The 14,016-nt window shown below is 37.5% G+C and overlaps 2 protein-coding genes across 2 annotated transcripts; one reads left to right on the forward strand and one right to left on the reverse strand.

Annotated features, from left to right (window-relative positions):
* The first annotated feature begins 11,175 nt into the window (after nucleotides 1-11,175).
* Nucleotides 11,176-13,599, forward strand: LOC132792555 (COMM domain-containing protein 4). The gene is made up of 4 exons (XM_060801978.1): nucleotides 11,176-11,283; nucleotides 12,839-12,979; nucleotides 13,040-13,271; nucleotides 13,336-13,599. The coding sequence occupies exons 1-4, from the start codon at nucleotides 11,281-11,283 to the stop codon at nucleotides 13,554-13,556; spliced, it is 597 nt and encodes a 198-aa protein (XP_060657961.1). The 5' UTR covers nucleotides 11,176-11,280; the 3' UTR covers nucleotides 13,557-13,599.
* LOC132792554 (leucokinin) lies at nucleotides 11,281-12,233 on the reverse strand. The gene has a single exon (XM_060801977.1). It carries the CDS (start codon nucleotides 12,067-12,069, stop codon nucleotides 11,443-11,445), a length of 627 nt encoding a protein of 208 aa, XP_060657960.1. The 5' UTR covers nucleotides 12,070-12,233; the 3' UTR covers nucleotides 11,281-11,442.
* Nucleotides 13,600-14,016: the final 417 nt, after the last annotated feature.

Consider the following 14,016-nt stretch of genomic DNA (forward strand, 5'->3'; position numbering starts at 1 on the left):
CCGCTGTCTGAGACAAAGTCATTCCATGTGTCAGGCTTGATCGACATGATCAGTGTACGATCATTAGCTCGTGCGCTCGTTTTCCGAATGTACAAGCAAACGTATATTGTTAATAATAATAGAATGCGAATATATATTTAAGTTATGTCAAACAATTTTCCATGTATTTAGCTCATAATCGTAGTTGCTGCTGTTTTGCAGTTAAGGTAAACCTCCGACTTTATCTTATCATTCTTTAATACCGATGAGCAAAAATGCGAGAAAATACAATTAAGCTCTCTGAAACGTTCGTGCGATTTGTTTGAGTGCTTTACTGTCTGTCTTTCGAGTGGTTTCTTCGGCTCCGGCTGCAATCGTAGATCGCTGAGCACCTTTTGGTTTACAGCCCACGCTTTTCTTTATGCAATTTATGTGTGTGTCTTTCCCCGTTGTCTTTCTCGAGTTGTCGGCTCTAAATCAATTATGCTTTGGGGGCGAATTGTGTAAAAGTTGTCGTTTTAGATATGTAATCTCTTTTCTTCATCGACTTTCCCATGCGCTACATTAAAATGCAAGCGGCATATCGATTGGGTTCGACTTGGGCCAGAGTTTAGAGGCCAGAGAAAGGAGCTATAGATAAAATACTATTGGAATTTCGTAGACTGCGAGTAAGCATATAAGTTAAATAGGAAGATTATTATAGTTTTTATATTTTATACTTCAACTTAACATCTATAAAATCGAAGTTGATAATTCTGCGAGAAACACAATATACATAGTAAAATTCAGTTCAGAGAACGGATATTGAGAACATTGGAACATAAATATCTCCTACTATAATTCATTAGCGCTTGAAGAATTCCAAATTATTACATTTTTAAATTTTAGAATTTAGTCTAAATGTGTATTTCAACAGCTTTTACAAAATATATTGACTAAAATAGCAAAAGAATCGATCTTTTCTCTATTTTCTCCAAACAATTCAACTGTTCAATCAATACCTTTAATTTTCAATAGTTTCCCAATTCGTTTAGGGCTTCAACCAAAGCAAACAATTGAGACCTATGCACAATTAAGGTCTAGACTGGTTTCTCACTGAGTTCACAATAAGTAGCTGAGAGTGCACTTTGGGTAGACAACTGATTTAATTCACTTCAAGCGCTGTTATAATAACAATAATAATAATAATCATAACAGTCATAATCATAGTGGTTCTCCAAGACATGGCCTTTGTTTAGATATATTCAAATGTAAATGTACTTGCAGTACTTTTAGTCTTTCCATTTAAAAACCCACATGAAGTGACGTACAAGCGTTTTCAGCGTACTCGCAGTACCCACATCAATTCAGCTCTGTGGAAATTGTCGACGTTTTCCGCCACGCATCGACGGCATTTCTTCTCATAGAAAGTGTGTGTGTGTGTGCGTGTGGTGTGTGTGTGTGTGTGTATTTGGTGTGTGGCGTGCGTGACTCGTTGACATTCACTGATGGCGGCCTGAGTCTTAGGTAGACGAGCGAGATGCTCTCGCTGTGCGTGATCTGAGTGTGGATCCGTTAATGATAATGCAGGTTTTTGTACGTTTGCATCTGAAGGGTTCACTATTTTTGTTACGAGTATATTTTCAAGTGGCTCCAATTGATACGTGACCACTGTGCCACTTTCTTTGGGTGGCACTTGGGGCGGGCAACTGCACACTACACCACACCACACTACACCACACAACAGCACACGATCAGCGAGTCCCAGTAATTTTGTGCGCAGCATCAACAGGCGGCTTTCAAGCCGGCCGGCCGGCACTTGTTCACCTAGTCGATGCCCCTCTCGGCAGCCCCTTTTCGTCCACATCCCCAGCTGGCTGCAAAGCCGGTTTAACGATGCATCTTTTCTGGAGTGGCTCGTTGCATTTTTTAGCTTTTTGCCGGCCACTTCATCAGCATTCGCCTATATACTTTATGTACATAGACATAGTTGTCTTGGCTCTTGGCTCAGGGTGATCATGGTCTCTCACTCTCCCCTCTCTCTCTCTCTAGTCGTCTGGTGGTGGTGATGATGCCACTGCCCTTTCAAGCGTTGGCCATGTGGCAGCCACGATGCTCAGACTGTGCCAGCCACGTTGATGGCATGCACTTGAAAATGTTGCAGAAATAATTCACAAATATAAATGTACATATATTTCATATACCGTCGACAGTCTGTCTATTTCTGTTACACTTTGTGATGTACGCAAATTAAAATCTTTCTCCCCCAGCGGATGTGATGCATTATTTAGCTGCCGACTTTCATTTTTGGTCCCAGTGTGCGAATGTCTCTGTGTGTATGTGAATTGCCTTGTCGCCAGGAGACGCTGTTGCGGTGATTTAGTATTTTAGCCAGTAGCTGGCTGATGTTGGCTAAAAACTAGTTGGCCAACTGAAACCTGTCTAAGACGTGTCCTAACTGCAATCGTTGCGTAGCAAAAGTCTTTCGTTGTTATGCCCCCATTCAACTACCACAAATTATTGTAATTTCGAGATTGTTATATGGCATTAACTTTGATCGAGAAAGTCACCATTTGAATATGTTTTCAGTATATAGAGATAGTTGTAGTATAATTTCTTTAAATAGCAAACATATTTCATAACATTTCCGGAAAACAGCCAGGGCTCTATTTGCACTTTGTACCCTAGACAATTTACTTCCAAGTCACATATAATAATAAGTAAATAAAATATATAATTTTCGAAAAAATCATTCAATATTTTCGTTTGAACAGATGTTTTCAGTTTAACGTAAACAAATCTTATTTCAAACACAAGTCGCAAAAATAATAAAAGAAAAATAAAATAAATAGGTTAAGAAAATCTTTCATAAAAATTGTCGTAAATAAATCTTGAGAAGAAATTATACTGTAGGTAATTTTAATCTTAGGTACAACTTTCTTAGGTACAACTATCTCAGTTATAGTATAATTTTATAAATCGGTAGATGAAAGAAAGTCGAAAACTTTGTTGAACGATTACAAATTAGAATCATAAGAATTTTTCTAAACATGCTGTCTGTCTATTCATTCTGGATGAAAGCTTTGGCAACATCTTTTTTTTTTAGTATAATTAGCTATGCAAAGAATGCTTTCATTTATCTATTATTCATCTGAAAATCCCTCAATATAAACACCATTTGTTGCGTGGACTTTTGTGAAAATCATCCCATAAGCGATTGCTTGGGGCACATTCCACTTTGGAAAATTTTAAAATTGCCACGATTTGTCCCCGCCTCGTCATATTGGGGAACACACAACATAAAAACGCGCCACGCTGGGCACGATGTCTGCGACTGGGTCTGGGTCTGGGTCTGAACATAGGTCTAGTTGTGGTTCTGGTTCTGAAACTGATGAAATCAGCGGACCTGCCAATATCAGCCACATCAGCGGCGCCAAAACTGAAAAGATTATCAGCAATCGCACAACGTATGTACTATACTATATAGCAAGCAATATTTCGCTATATATACGTATATATTATTGAAAAAGGCATGGCTACTACTAATTAGTTGCTATAGCTATAAAAGCGCCAGTCGCAACCCCAACCCCCCGCGCAAAGTTCGTCGTAATTCCAGCCGAAAGTTTAATTTTAGACGAGAGGCGTGCGACTTAATCTCTTATCAATGCAGTCGCGGTCATGGTGATCAGACGGGCCCAGGGACAGAGAGAGAGAGAGGTGGGAGATGGGAGGTGGGAGGGATTGCTGATAAACTGCGCAGCATAAACTAAATACGAAATTCATAAATATAGCGCTAAGTTTATTTTTGGCAGCAGCCGACGACAAGACGATCAGACAAGCAATCATGCCGTAACTGACCTAGAGCACCTGATCGAGGCGTGATCAACTATTTGGCAAACAGAAGCAAACACTGCAAAAGAAGAAGGGGGAAGAATGGCGGAAAAGGAGACATCAATGAAAACGGAAATTACCCAACTCTCATTACAAGATGCAATAATCTATTATCGTTTTGCTGTGGAAGGGGTCAATGAATAGGCGCTTAGAAATTGATGATCGACAATGATCGTTGGTCATCAATATGTATTAATTAATATTATAATTATACTATTTTTTTATTGCATCGCGTAATTTTATTTGCAGCGTAATTTTCCATTGCAGCAGCACCACACACACACACACACACACATACAGAGTCGGGCTCGAAACTTAATTATGCGATTTATTATGCAAATATTAAAAGGCGAGACGCGACGAGACGAGACGCAAATCTACTTTGCATCTATTTAAAGACCCAGGCCTTGTTTGTGGTTTGGACCGAAGCCGAACACGAGCTGATCACGTTTTCCACTTGTGGCTCGGCAGCACCCTCGATAGGAGAGTAAACATAGTGCTATTCCTACTACAGAGTACCACACTACTGATACTACAGAGCGTACTATATATAGTAATAGAGTACTCAGATGGTAGATGGTTCATAGCTCATTGTATGCTATACTAACAAACTGTTTCATTGACATCACGCATCAGACGTCGCGTCTGCCTGCAATTATGATATCGGCCATTGTGTCTGCTGATAAGCAAACAACTCCTTCTAACTATGCAACAGCTGAGAGAGAGACCACAAAACACAACAACAACAAAAAAACTTTATGTGGAAATTAAAACTCTCTCGCTTAGTGATAATGAGCGAGCAAACAGTTAGACGCCTTATCAATAGACCCGAACTACAATTTAGTATTGCTTTTGCTTTTGTGTCGATCTTTTTTTTTTTTGTTTTTTGTCTTTTTGTATTTGATTTAGAGGCTCTAATTATAGTCTGCGGTGTGCCAGACGAAACATGCCACATATGTTTGCTTAGCTGTCGATAGTCGAGAGTCGAGAGCCGTGAGTCGCTTTTTTGAGTGTTTGGGTTTGGGATTTGCGTTTGACTTTTGTGTTTGCATCGATAATGTATTCAAGTCTCAAACAGGTTGTTGGTTATGCATATAGGGTTTTGTCACCATTTACGGGAAAATAATTAACAGCTTTTCCAACACCTTTCGCTACCCAGCTACCTTAAAATGGGCTAAAGGGGCTTGGATAAATTATATAAACTTTTGTTACAGTTAGAGGAAAAATATATATACTTTATAAAGTATTTATCAGTGTTATTAAGTTAGTTATTAATGTAATAAAAATATATAAATTTTTAAGTCTTAAAATTACATATATTTATACATCTACTTTTACACAACTGCTTATAGGGTATCATTAAGTCATCAAATTAGGAAATAAACTACTAGGTATTAATTGTTTCACTCTGAGCAATTGGAGCACATCTGTTTTTTGGAAATTGAATTAACTTCGGTTGCCAGGCGAAGGTGCTAAAATTCAGTTCTATAAACGAGTTAAAACCTGTTTCGATTGATATTGATAACAAAAAGTTCAATAATTAAGAGATTGTAAATTGCAATTTTATATCTGTCAGCTGATAAACAAGATTTTGCATATCTTGCATATAAATTTGTTGATACAAAAATACAATTTGAATAGAAAAAAATTAGTAAAAAAAATATATCTTAATAAACTCCACTTTCTCCCAACATAAATAAGCTAAATCGAATAAGAAAATATGAATGAAAAACTTAAAACTATACGATGTGTGATCTGTAAGAAGGGTATATGTATATAGTTTTATATATAGAGATTTCTTGATTGCCAATTTAACACAATTTCACTGCCAATTTCTCTCTTAATTGAGACCCCAAATAAACGACAACAGAAAATTGTTGTATATAAAACAAAAAAAAACTTGGCAGATGTTAAACTATAAAAACCAAAACCAAAACTTTACTAAAAATACATAATCGACCCCAAGCAATTCCGCCTTTCTTTGAAACTATAGATTCGTCCATGGCGGCGCGACATCAGAGGGGAAGGCAGTTACATATAGTACGAATATTTGAGCAAACGATATATGAAAATATTTCAGCATCAGTTTGTCATTTTCATTCCGGTTCCGGCTTATGGGGCATTAACATAAAAACGAACGAGGCAACATAAAACATGTTCGAGCATTGCGTTCAATGTTGAATGCGTCCATTGCACCGCACAGATACACAGATACAAATGTATCTGTAGCCGTTGTAGCTGCAACGAGAAACGCGTAGAAAATTTAGAAGCCGTCTCATGAGTCAGCTGGCTAAATAGTTTACAGAACGTGTAGCAAGGTAAATATTTAAATGGGGGTCTCTAGTGGAAATGTATGTAAATAAGCAATAGAATACTATAACTTTACGATCGCTTAACTTATCGATGTTGCAATTCTCGATCTGTCAGAATGAATAACCTTATAAAGCTACCCTGGATAAAATTACACACTTTATTACACCATTAATAACAATTAATGATTGATAGAGTTTTATGATTTTTCAAGTCAAAGTTGATAACAGAAAACATTGAGATTTTGTGTTGAGTAATTGAATTCTCTATATCTTAAACATTTTTATACCCGCTACCCATAGGGTAGAAGGGTATTATAACTTTGTGCCGGCAGGAAATGTATGTAACAGGTAGAAGGAGGCATCTCCGACCCTATAAAGTATATATATTCTTGATCAGCGTTAACAGCCGAGACGATCTAGCCATGTCCGTCTGTCCGTCTGTCCGTCTGTGTGTCTGTGTGTCTGTGTGTCTGTCCGTCCGTCCGTATGAACACCTAGATCTCAGAGACTATAAGAGATAGAGCTATAATTTTTTCGACAGCATTTGTTATGTTTGCACGCAGATCAAGTTTGTTTCAAATTTTGCCACGCCCACTTCCGCCCCCGAAAATCAAAAAAATCAAATAACAAGCGTAATTTTAAAGTTAGAGTTGCGAATTTTGGTATATATAATAATAACTATAGTAGTTATGATTCCTGAAAATTTGGTTCCGATCAGATGAAAATTGTCGAAGTTATTAAAGAAATACTTTTGTATGGGGAAACACGTCTACTTACTAGGGTTGTTGCTTTAGATGACAATCTGGTATATTGTGCCGTCTATGGTATATTTTGAATGCGGTACTATATCAATATACCAAATATACTATTTGGTATATTTTTAGTATTTTAGCAGTATATTCGGTATATTTTGAGAAAATTATCGCAAAATATATTTCTTTTATTCAAAATGGGTAGCGGGTATCTCACAGTCGAGTGCACTCGACTGTAGCTTTCTTACTTGTTTTTAATGTTACTGCTATTATGATGTAATAAACACAATTTTAATTTGAAATACTTGGATTAACAAAAATTCTTTCATCAAAATTAAAAAGATACGAACAAAATTTGTTGTGTTTTACTTCTAATGGCAAAAAATATGTCTCAGAACTTAATTCTTTTTTTTATAAATAAACTAGTGCTTGACAAAATTTGTTCGTCACCTGACTTTGATTTCTAGACGTGAAATTTTATTAAATTAACCTTCGGCGGGAGGCCAGACAATTTTTTGTCTATATACTGTTGCCGGACAACCAAATGAAAGAAACTTATTAAAAGCTAAAATACCAAAAAAAAAAAACTATCTGTATCAATGTAATTGAGCAAAAGATTCTGGCACATTGAACTTTGTGGAAATGAAAAAAAAATCCAACACAATTTGCATTTTGTAGTTTGTTTATTCGAGGCGTTTTGCATGCCTGGCAAATTGTTTTGTTTGTTTTGATGGAGAACGGCATCGGCATCAAGTCTGAAGTATTGTTTTCCTTTCCACAGTACAACGGCAATGCAATGCACTGCGATAGAATTTCTGCGTTTAACATAGGGTATCTGCAGTTTGTACTTCCCCTTTTTTACACTGAGAACAACCTGCGTATCATTGTGACGATTTGTTTAAAGGCTCATTAGTCTCAACTGGGTCACCTTTTTGGCTTATCAGGGCACACATTAAAATCGATTATAGCTGATTAACGCTATATCGCCATATAAGTCGTATATAAATAACTACCGATACGATTGTAAAATATATTTTTTTGCAATCAATTTTCGCTGTATTGCACATATTATATGTGGAAGTGAAAAATTTTCCATCTCAGAAAAATAATTCATTTATATTTGTAATATTATGTTATCATTTACGATTCCAACGAAGTCAATCTATCCTTGTTCTAAATATTGTACGCTAATCAAATAATCCAATTGTATCATATTCAAAACTTTCCATCTAATCTCCCAATCAATATTCTTTAATTTATATTATATCAAAACTTCTAGATCCCTAATATTATTATAAGTTTTTGTCCTGCGTAGTATAGAGTTAAGGGTCAGGCGGTCTAATCAGTGAACTCGATTTAAAGCTGAACTATTACAAATTATTGTAAATTTTGTAATGTATCTGTGACGTCAATGGAACAGCCTTTTTGTCTGTGATTGACAGTAAGAAATTAGTTGTAGGTGTTGGAATTTATGGCCCACTATGTTGACACGTGATTGCACATGCAAACAAATTTATTATTAATAAATTGTAAATATCTGAGGTTTTTTTTTAGCTACTTTCTTTATAAATTATATACCTAAAACAAATACATTTTCTTCGTTAACAAACTTATGATGTGGAAAACTTGTTTTTTTGCGTTGCAATAAATATCTCTAGCGATAGCGCAAGACCTGATAAATGGGCTTAGGCTCACAATACCCACTCGAAATGTTAATAAAAATAGAAATACAAAAAATTAAATCAACGTAAAACGCATTTGCGTTTTCCATATGTGAGGTAAGACAAGTTCCGTTAATTTAAGTTTTCTGCATGCTGGCACGCCCACAACTCACCATAGCAATGCACGCCAACGCCACCTGGTGGCAGGAATCGAATCGCATGGGCGTTACTTAATTTTCATTTGGTTTTCGGACAGTCCGCCGTCTCCGTTCCTGGTCTCATTAGTGTGTCTAATCGCGCGCTAATCAAGTTTGTAGCTTAATCATAGAAAAGTTAAGTGGGGTCTTTTCGGGACCTTAAAAAACATAGAATCGCACTTGTTGTTGCTAGCCAGTCGCGCGACTCTCAAGTCTTTTCATCTCTCTCTCTCTCGCTCACCCTCTCTATCATTGGCTATTCGGTGTCTTCCTCTTTTAATGCTAAGTTCAATGACTAAACGTGATTTTTTGTTGTTGTCGCGCGTACTTGGTATTCTTTTTTGTTTATTTTTGTTTTATTTTTTTGACTATGTTTAATCAGTCGCTGGGGAACATGTTATCAGCATTATGTGAATGTTGCCCTAGTTTTTTAATGATGAGCAAGCTTTTCGGATTGGAAGATGCTGAAAGACCTCAACAAGAAAACAATCGTGTAGAAATAACATCCTGGTGCCTTTTTTTTGCTAACCTTTCACGCTAGAAAACATTTTTTTTAATTACGAATATAATTTCTCTTCACACATTTCTCCCCCTAATCTATTGCGTTCTTTAGGTATTATCATCTTTCTGTTTCCTTTTGTTTGTTCATTTTTTATGGGTTTTATTGTGTTGTCGGCTTTTTTTGACATCTTTGTATATATCTCTGAATTTGAGATGAAAACGTAATGCCCAGCATTTAAAAGTGCATTAATCGGAAGATTTATTATTTTATTTGTGAATTCAGATTGCAGGGGGCCAAGCACCTGAGACCAGAGAGGGAACTTCCATCATATATGAAATGATTTGGAAAAGGGTTCCAATTGGTTTACAAACTGATGCACCTCAGTGAAAGACCAAAAGTATATAATATATAGTATTTTAATGAATTATTATTTAAAGGCAGTCTAGTAGTAGTAAAATACGAAAGATTTTTACCAAAAAAATTTAAAATTAATAAGCTATAGATAACAGATTCCCATTGTGTATAATATGTGTGATATGATTTATGGCGCATTACGATGTTCAGGTTTTGGCATGCATATATTTGCCTAATGCCAGATAGCCTTTGACTGGGTCTTGACTCAATAACAGGTCTCAACGCTAAGGGATTTTAGGGGTGGGATTGGAGGAGTGCGATGCAGCTGGAAAGTTGTGTAGGCGCTGAACCAGGAACGTAATCGGTTGATTAGATGGCAACTTAGTTCCGTTTTTAGATTGTTTCAGCATATGCGTCTTATAAATCGGGTTAATGGGATCAATAGCTATTTTAGTATACCAAATCCGCAATATTTTTAGAATTCCTTGTCGTACTTTGATTTGTTTATATAATGGACAATACGGCAGTCAGGTATAGGGACTTGTTATTGAAAACCCGCCCACCTAATCTCATTAAATCGCGCTCTAATCAACTGTTTATAGTTTGCCCGAGAAAACCCCAAGCTAACAGTCGCGCCGTCTAAATAAAACAGCAAAAAAGCCTAGTAAAAATGCATGCGTTGTGGTTTATTTGTCGATTTGTTTTCCGATTATCAATTGGTTTAATGATTTTTTCGAATGTAGATTTGTGGCATAGCTCATTCGCGATTAGTTAACATTTGTTTTCAGCGTGTTCCCAGAGGCAAAGGCTTGGAGCTGAACTCTCGAACTGAGATGAGATAATTGAGCATTGCACATGCAATGTGAGTGACACTTTGCAGTTTCCATTCCCCACCGCATCCAGACATGGCTTACAAACATATTACTTATCGGCAAGGTTTACGGGTTTGTTGGTCCATGTCGTTGGCCACATCACCTTCGATTCGTACACTATCTCTAATCAATCTCGGCTCATCAAAGCACAGTGTTGGGTCTGAAATTTACAGCAAAAGCAAAAAGTTGTTGACAAAGCTATTTGAGGTGAAAGATGGGTGTGTTCTTAAAAGTGATAAGTCACTTGAAGGCGTTGATCGTAAATTGATAAGAAACCCGCAAAGTTGAAAAGTTTATTTATTTACTGTTACATCCTATAGAATAGATTAAAAAATACGAAACTGTTGTTTATATAATGACTAGTAAACAGTTTGACACTCTGCTATTTAAAATTGTGAAATAAACCGCACAATGACTAAAACGATTAATCGACACGAATCATGTCGAATAATTTGTCATTTTTTTTTTTTAACTTTCAGCCATTTTGGGTTTAATTTCTAGTATTGTTATTTGCAATTTATTAGCATGAATATTGAAAATATTATTTTATTTTATAAATTAAGCAAAACTTATTTGAGAAAAACAAGATCTATTACTGCAAATAATTTTCAAATATTTTCCAGCGGTTTTTTTTTTCTAACATCTGGCAGCACTGGTGCGCAAGTCCAATAAAAGTTATCGATATAATTCAGCAATTGTGGTGGCAGACGATTACTTGTTGTCATTCCTAAAACGCTAGTATACAAAATCAAAACAATTAGTTGAACAATTTTTCACAAGGATGGTAAGTAACCCTCTCGTTGCATATTTATTATTAATATTCAAACATTTAGAGTAAACTGATTGAGTGGCATTTCATACATTTCTGGAATGAGTTTAATAGATGAGGACAATAATAATAGTGCTGCATGCAAACAAATGCATTGATTGGCACTTCTCTGCTCTAGTAGTAGTTGTGATCCATGCCTGCGGCGCCCGAGACAATCGCCACTGTCTCCGGGAATCCCTGTGAATCCTGTGAGCGCTTGCCACCCCACGAGTGGAATCGCTGCTTCTTGCCAAGCACAACCGAGTTTCGTTTATCGTCGCGCTGCAACTTGAAGCGACAACGCTCGATGACCGCATCCCGAATGATGGTCGCAAACTCCACGTCGTTGAACTGGGCCATCAGAAGCTTGAAGAAGGCCCAAATTTCACCTCGCTGCGATGTTGGTGGTGGCGCATATTGATGGAACAACCAGGCATCAGACATAGCGCCATCTTCAGGCGTCACAGGACGTGCATTGTACGCATCACAAACATCCTCAAAGCTAAGGATGGCCTGGAGTATGAACTTCCGATACTTGGCCAGCTGGAGCTCACAGGTGTTCAGCTGCTGATCCGTAGATGGGTTCGTGGGCAGCGCATAGGATTGCCTGCAGATGGCCAACAGCAAGAGCACACGCCAAATTTGCAACATTCTGAGTCTTTTCGCTGGGATTAATCCTCGTTGGAATACACTTGACACAATAGGAAGTATGGCGCGTACTCGTAGATTAGCAATGAGCAACTGTGCAGGCAATTGGCACATCCAATGTCCTTATATACGCGCCAAGTGACAAGGCTGTCCACACCATCCCATATTAACCACCCACTTGACGGCTGTCAACTTTGAAGTTCATAAAATAATTATAAAACGTTCGTCGTTTACATTTCTAAACCGTTACACACGGCTAAAGAGCGAGTCCTAATAAGCGACGCCGCCTTATTTGGATCTGGAGGTGGAGAAGAAGGATTCCGGCAACAAGTGTCATAAATTTACGGCGTGCTCTTAAGCTACTAACTGCTGGTCGTTAGTATTTCGTATTTGTTGTTTATTTTTTTTTTGCTCCCCCGTTGAAAATTTATTAATCCTGGCCATAGATAAACGTGACGTGCACTTGCAAACTGTTGAAATACTGCTTCGAGTTTTGCCTTATATGTTACAAGCTGTTCATTAGCTTGTGGCTGTCACCCCCATTCCCCATTCACCCCATTTACCCCACTCCATTGCAATTGTGCAACCCTTTTTGGGGGCGGCTGCCGTTTGTCGAGACAGTTGTTGAATGTACGAGTACAAATTGCTTGCTGATTAGCAGGCAAGCGTATGAAATTAATCATATGCAAATATGCTACACTTTACGCATTTCTTTCACTCGAACTTCTGGTTTAGCCCACTTGTTGCGGACCCCGGCTCTTTAATTTACTCGGAACGTGACGAAAACGCCCGTCGAGACGTTGGCGTTGTCTTCCCACACATAACTCTTTTAGCCGCTTGTCACATATCTTTCAGATACTTTTCTTTCTTTTTGTATTTGTAGAAGTTTCGCTTCTGCTGTGAAGGCGATTGTCCTGATTGGGTATTAGCTGAAATCATTTCCACCCTCTCCAATCTGAGTATCGACAACTTGGAGCAATTGGCGCAACTGGTGGCCAAACGCATTACTGGCGAGCCATTCGAGGTAAGCATTATTTGAAGAGAATGCAAATAGTATCTCTAAATATCGTCAATTTATTTGCAGGAGAGTGCTATTCGGACTCTCACATCGGGTGTAACAGACGATGGCAAAACTGCTGTCGCCTGTGTGCATTATATGCTCACAAATGCGGCTCGTTACGGCTGCTCCGAGAAGATCTTCAATGTGGAAATACAACAGCTCGGCTTGCCCAAGGATCACGCGGCAGCCATGTGTCGTGTTCTGCACACACATGCCGATGCCATACGACAGAAACTTATAGATAAAGCGTTTAGAAGTAGGTCATGGCACATATCTTTTACCATATTCTGTTGTAATGCAATGTTCATTTGCATTTTCAGTTAATGAACTGCGGAGCGTTCGAAATGTTACCTCGCTGGGGGAGACACCCCAAAATTGTGCCACCTTGGAACTGAAAATCTCGCAAGAATTGGTCGATGGACTACCCAAAGATACCACGCATACTGTAAATATTGAATGCGCGCAGTTGGGAGCTCTGCTCGACGAAATGAAATTGGCCCGTGATATAATGCTTAAATACGAAAATAAAGAAAGTGCGTAGATTTAGAATTGATTTACTGAATTTAATCGGTGGGCCAAAACACTTTCATAACTCTGGAAACAGACGAGAAATGTGAAATTTATTTTATTTAATTAATTTCATATTTTGTTGTACTCAAATTAACAATAACCAAATTTTTAGCTTTTGAAAATATTCAAAAATGTTTGGCAATAATTTTTAGTATTTTAATACCAACAAGTATTCACAGTCAAGTTTTCAACCAGGGAGTTTGGAAATTATTGCATGCGCAAGAATTACCCGAATAGATGTCGCATTCGCTAAGGGTTTGAGTCTCGGCTAATGTTGCCAACGGCTTAAGAGGGAATTAGTATTGCCAACTTTCCCAAGGAAAGGAACAGTTGCTGCAATTTGAATAAAAATGGAAGAAGGGAAATTACTTATTTTCAATTAATTTTATTTAGATTAATTTAAAATAAAATGCCGATAAATGCTAATGGCC

This window comes from Drosophila nasuta, chromosome 3, assembly GCF_023558535.2.
Source record: "Drosophila nasuta strain 15112-1781.00 chromosome 3, ASM2355853v1, whole genome shotgun sequence".
Taxonomy (NCBI): Eukaryota; Metazoa; Arthropoda; class Insecta; order Diptera; family Drosophilidae; genus Drosophila; species Drosophila nasuta.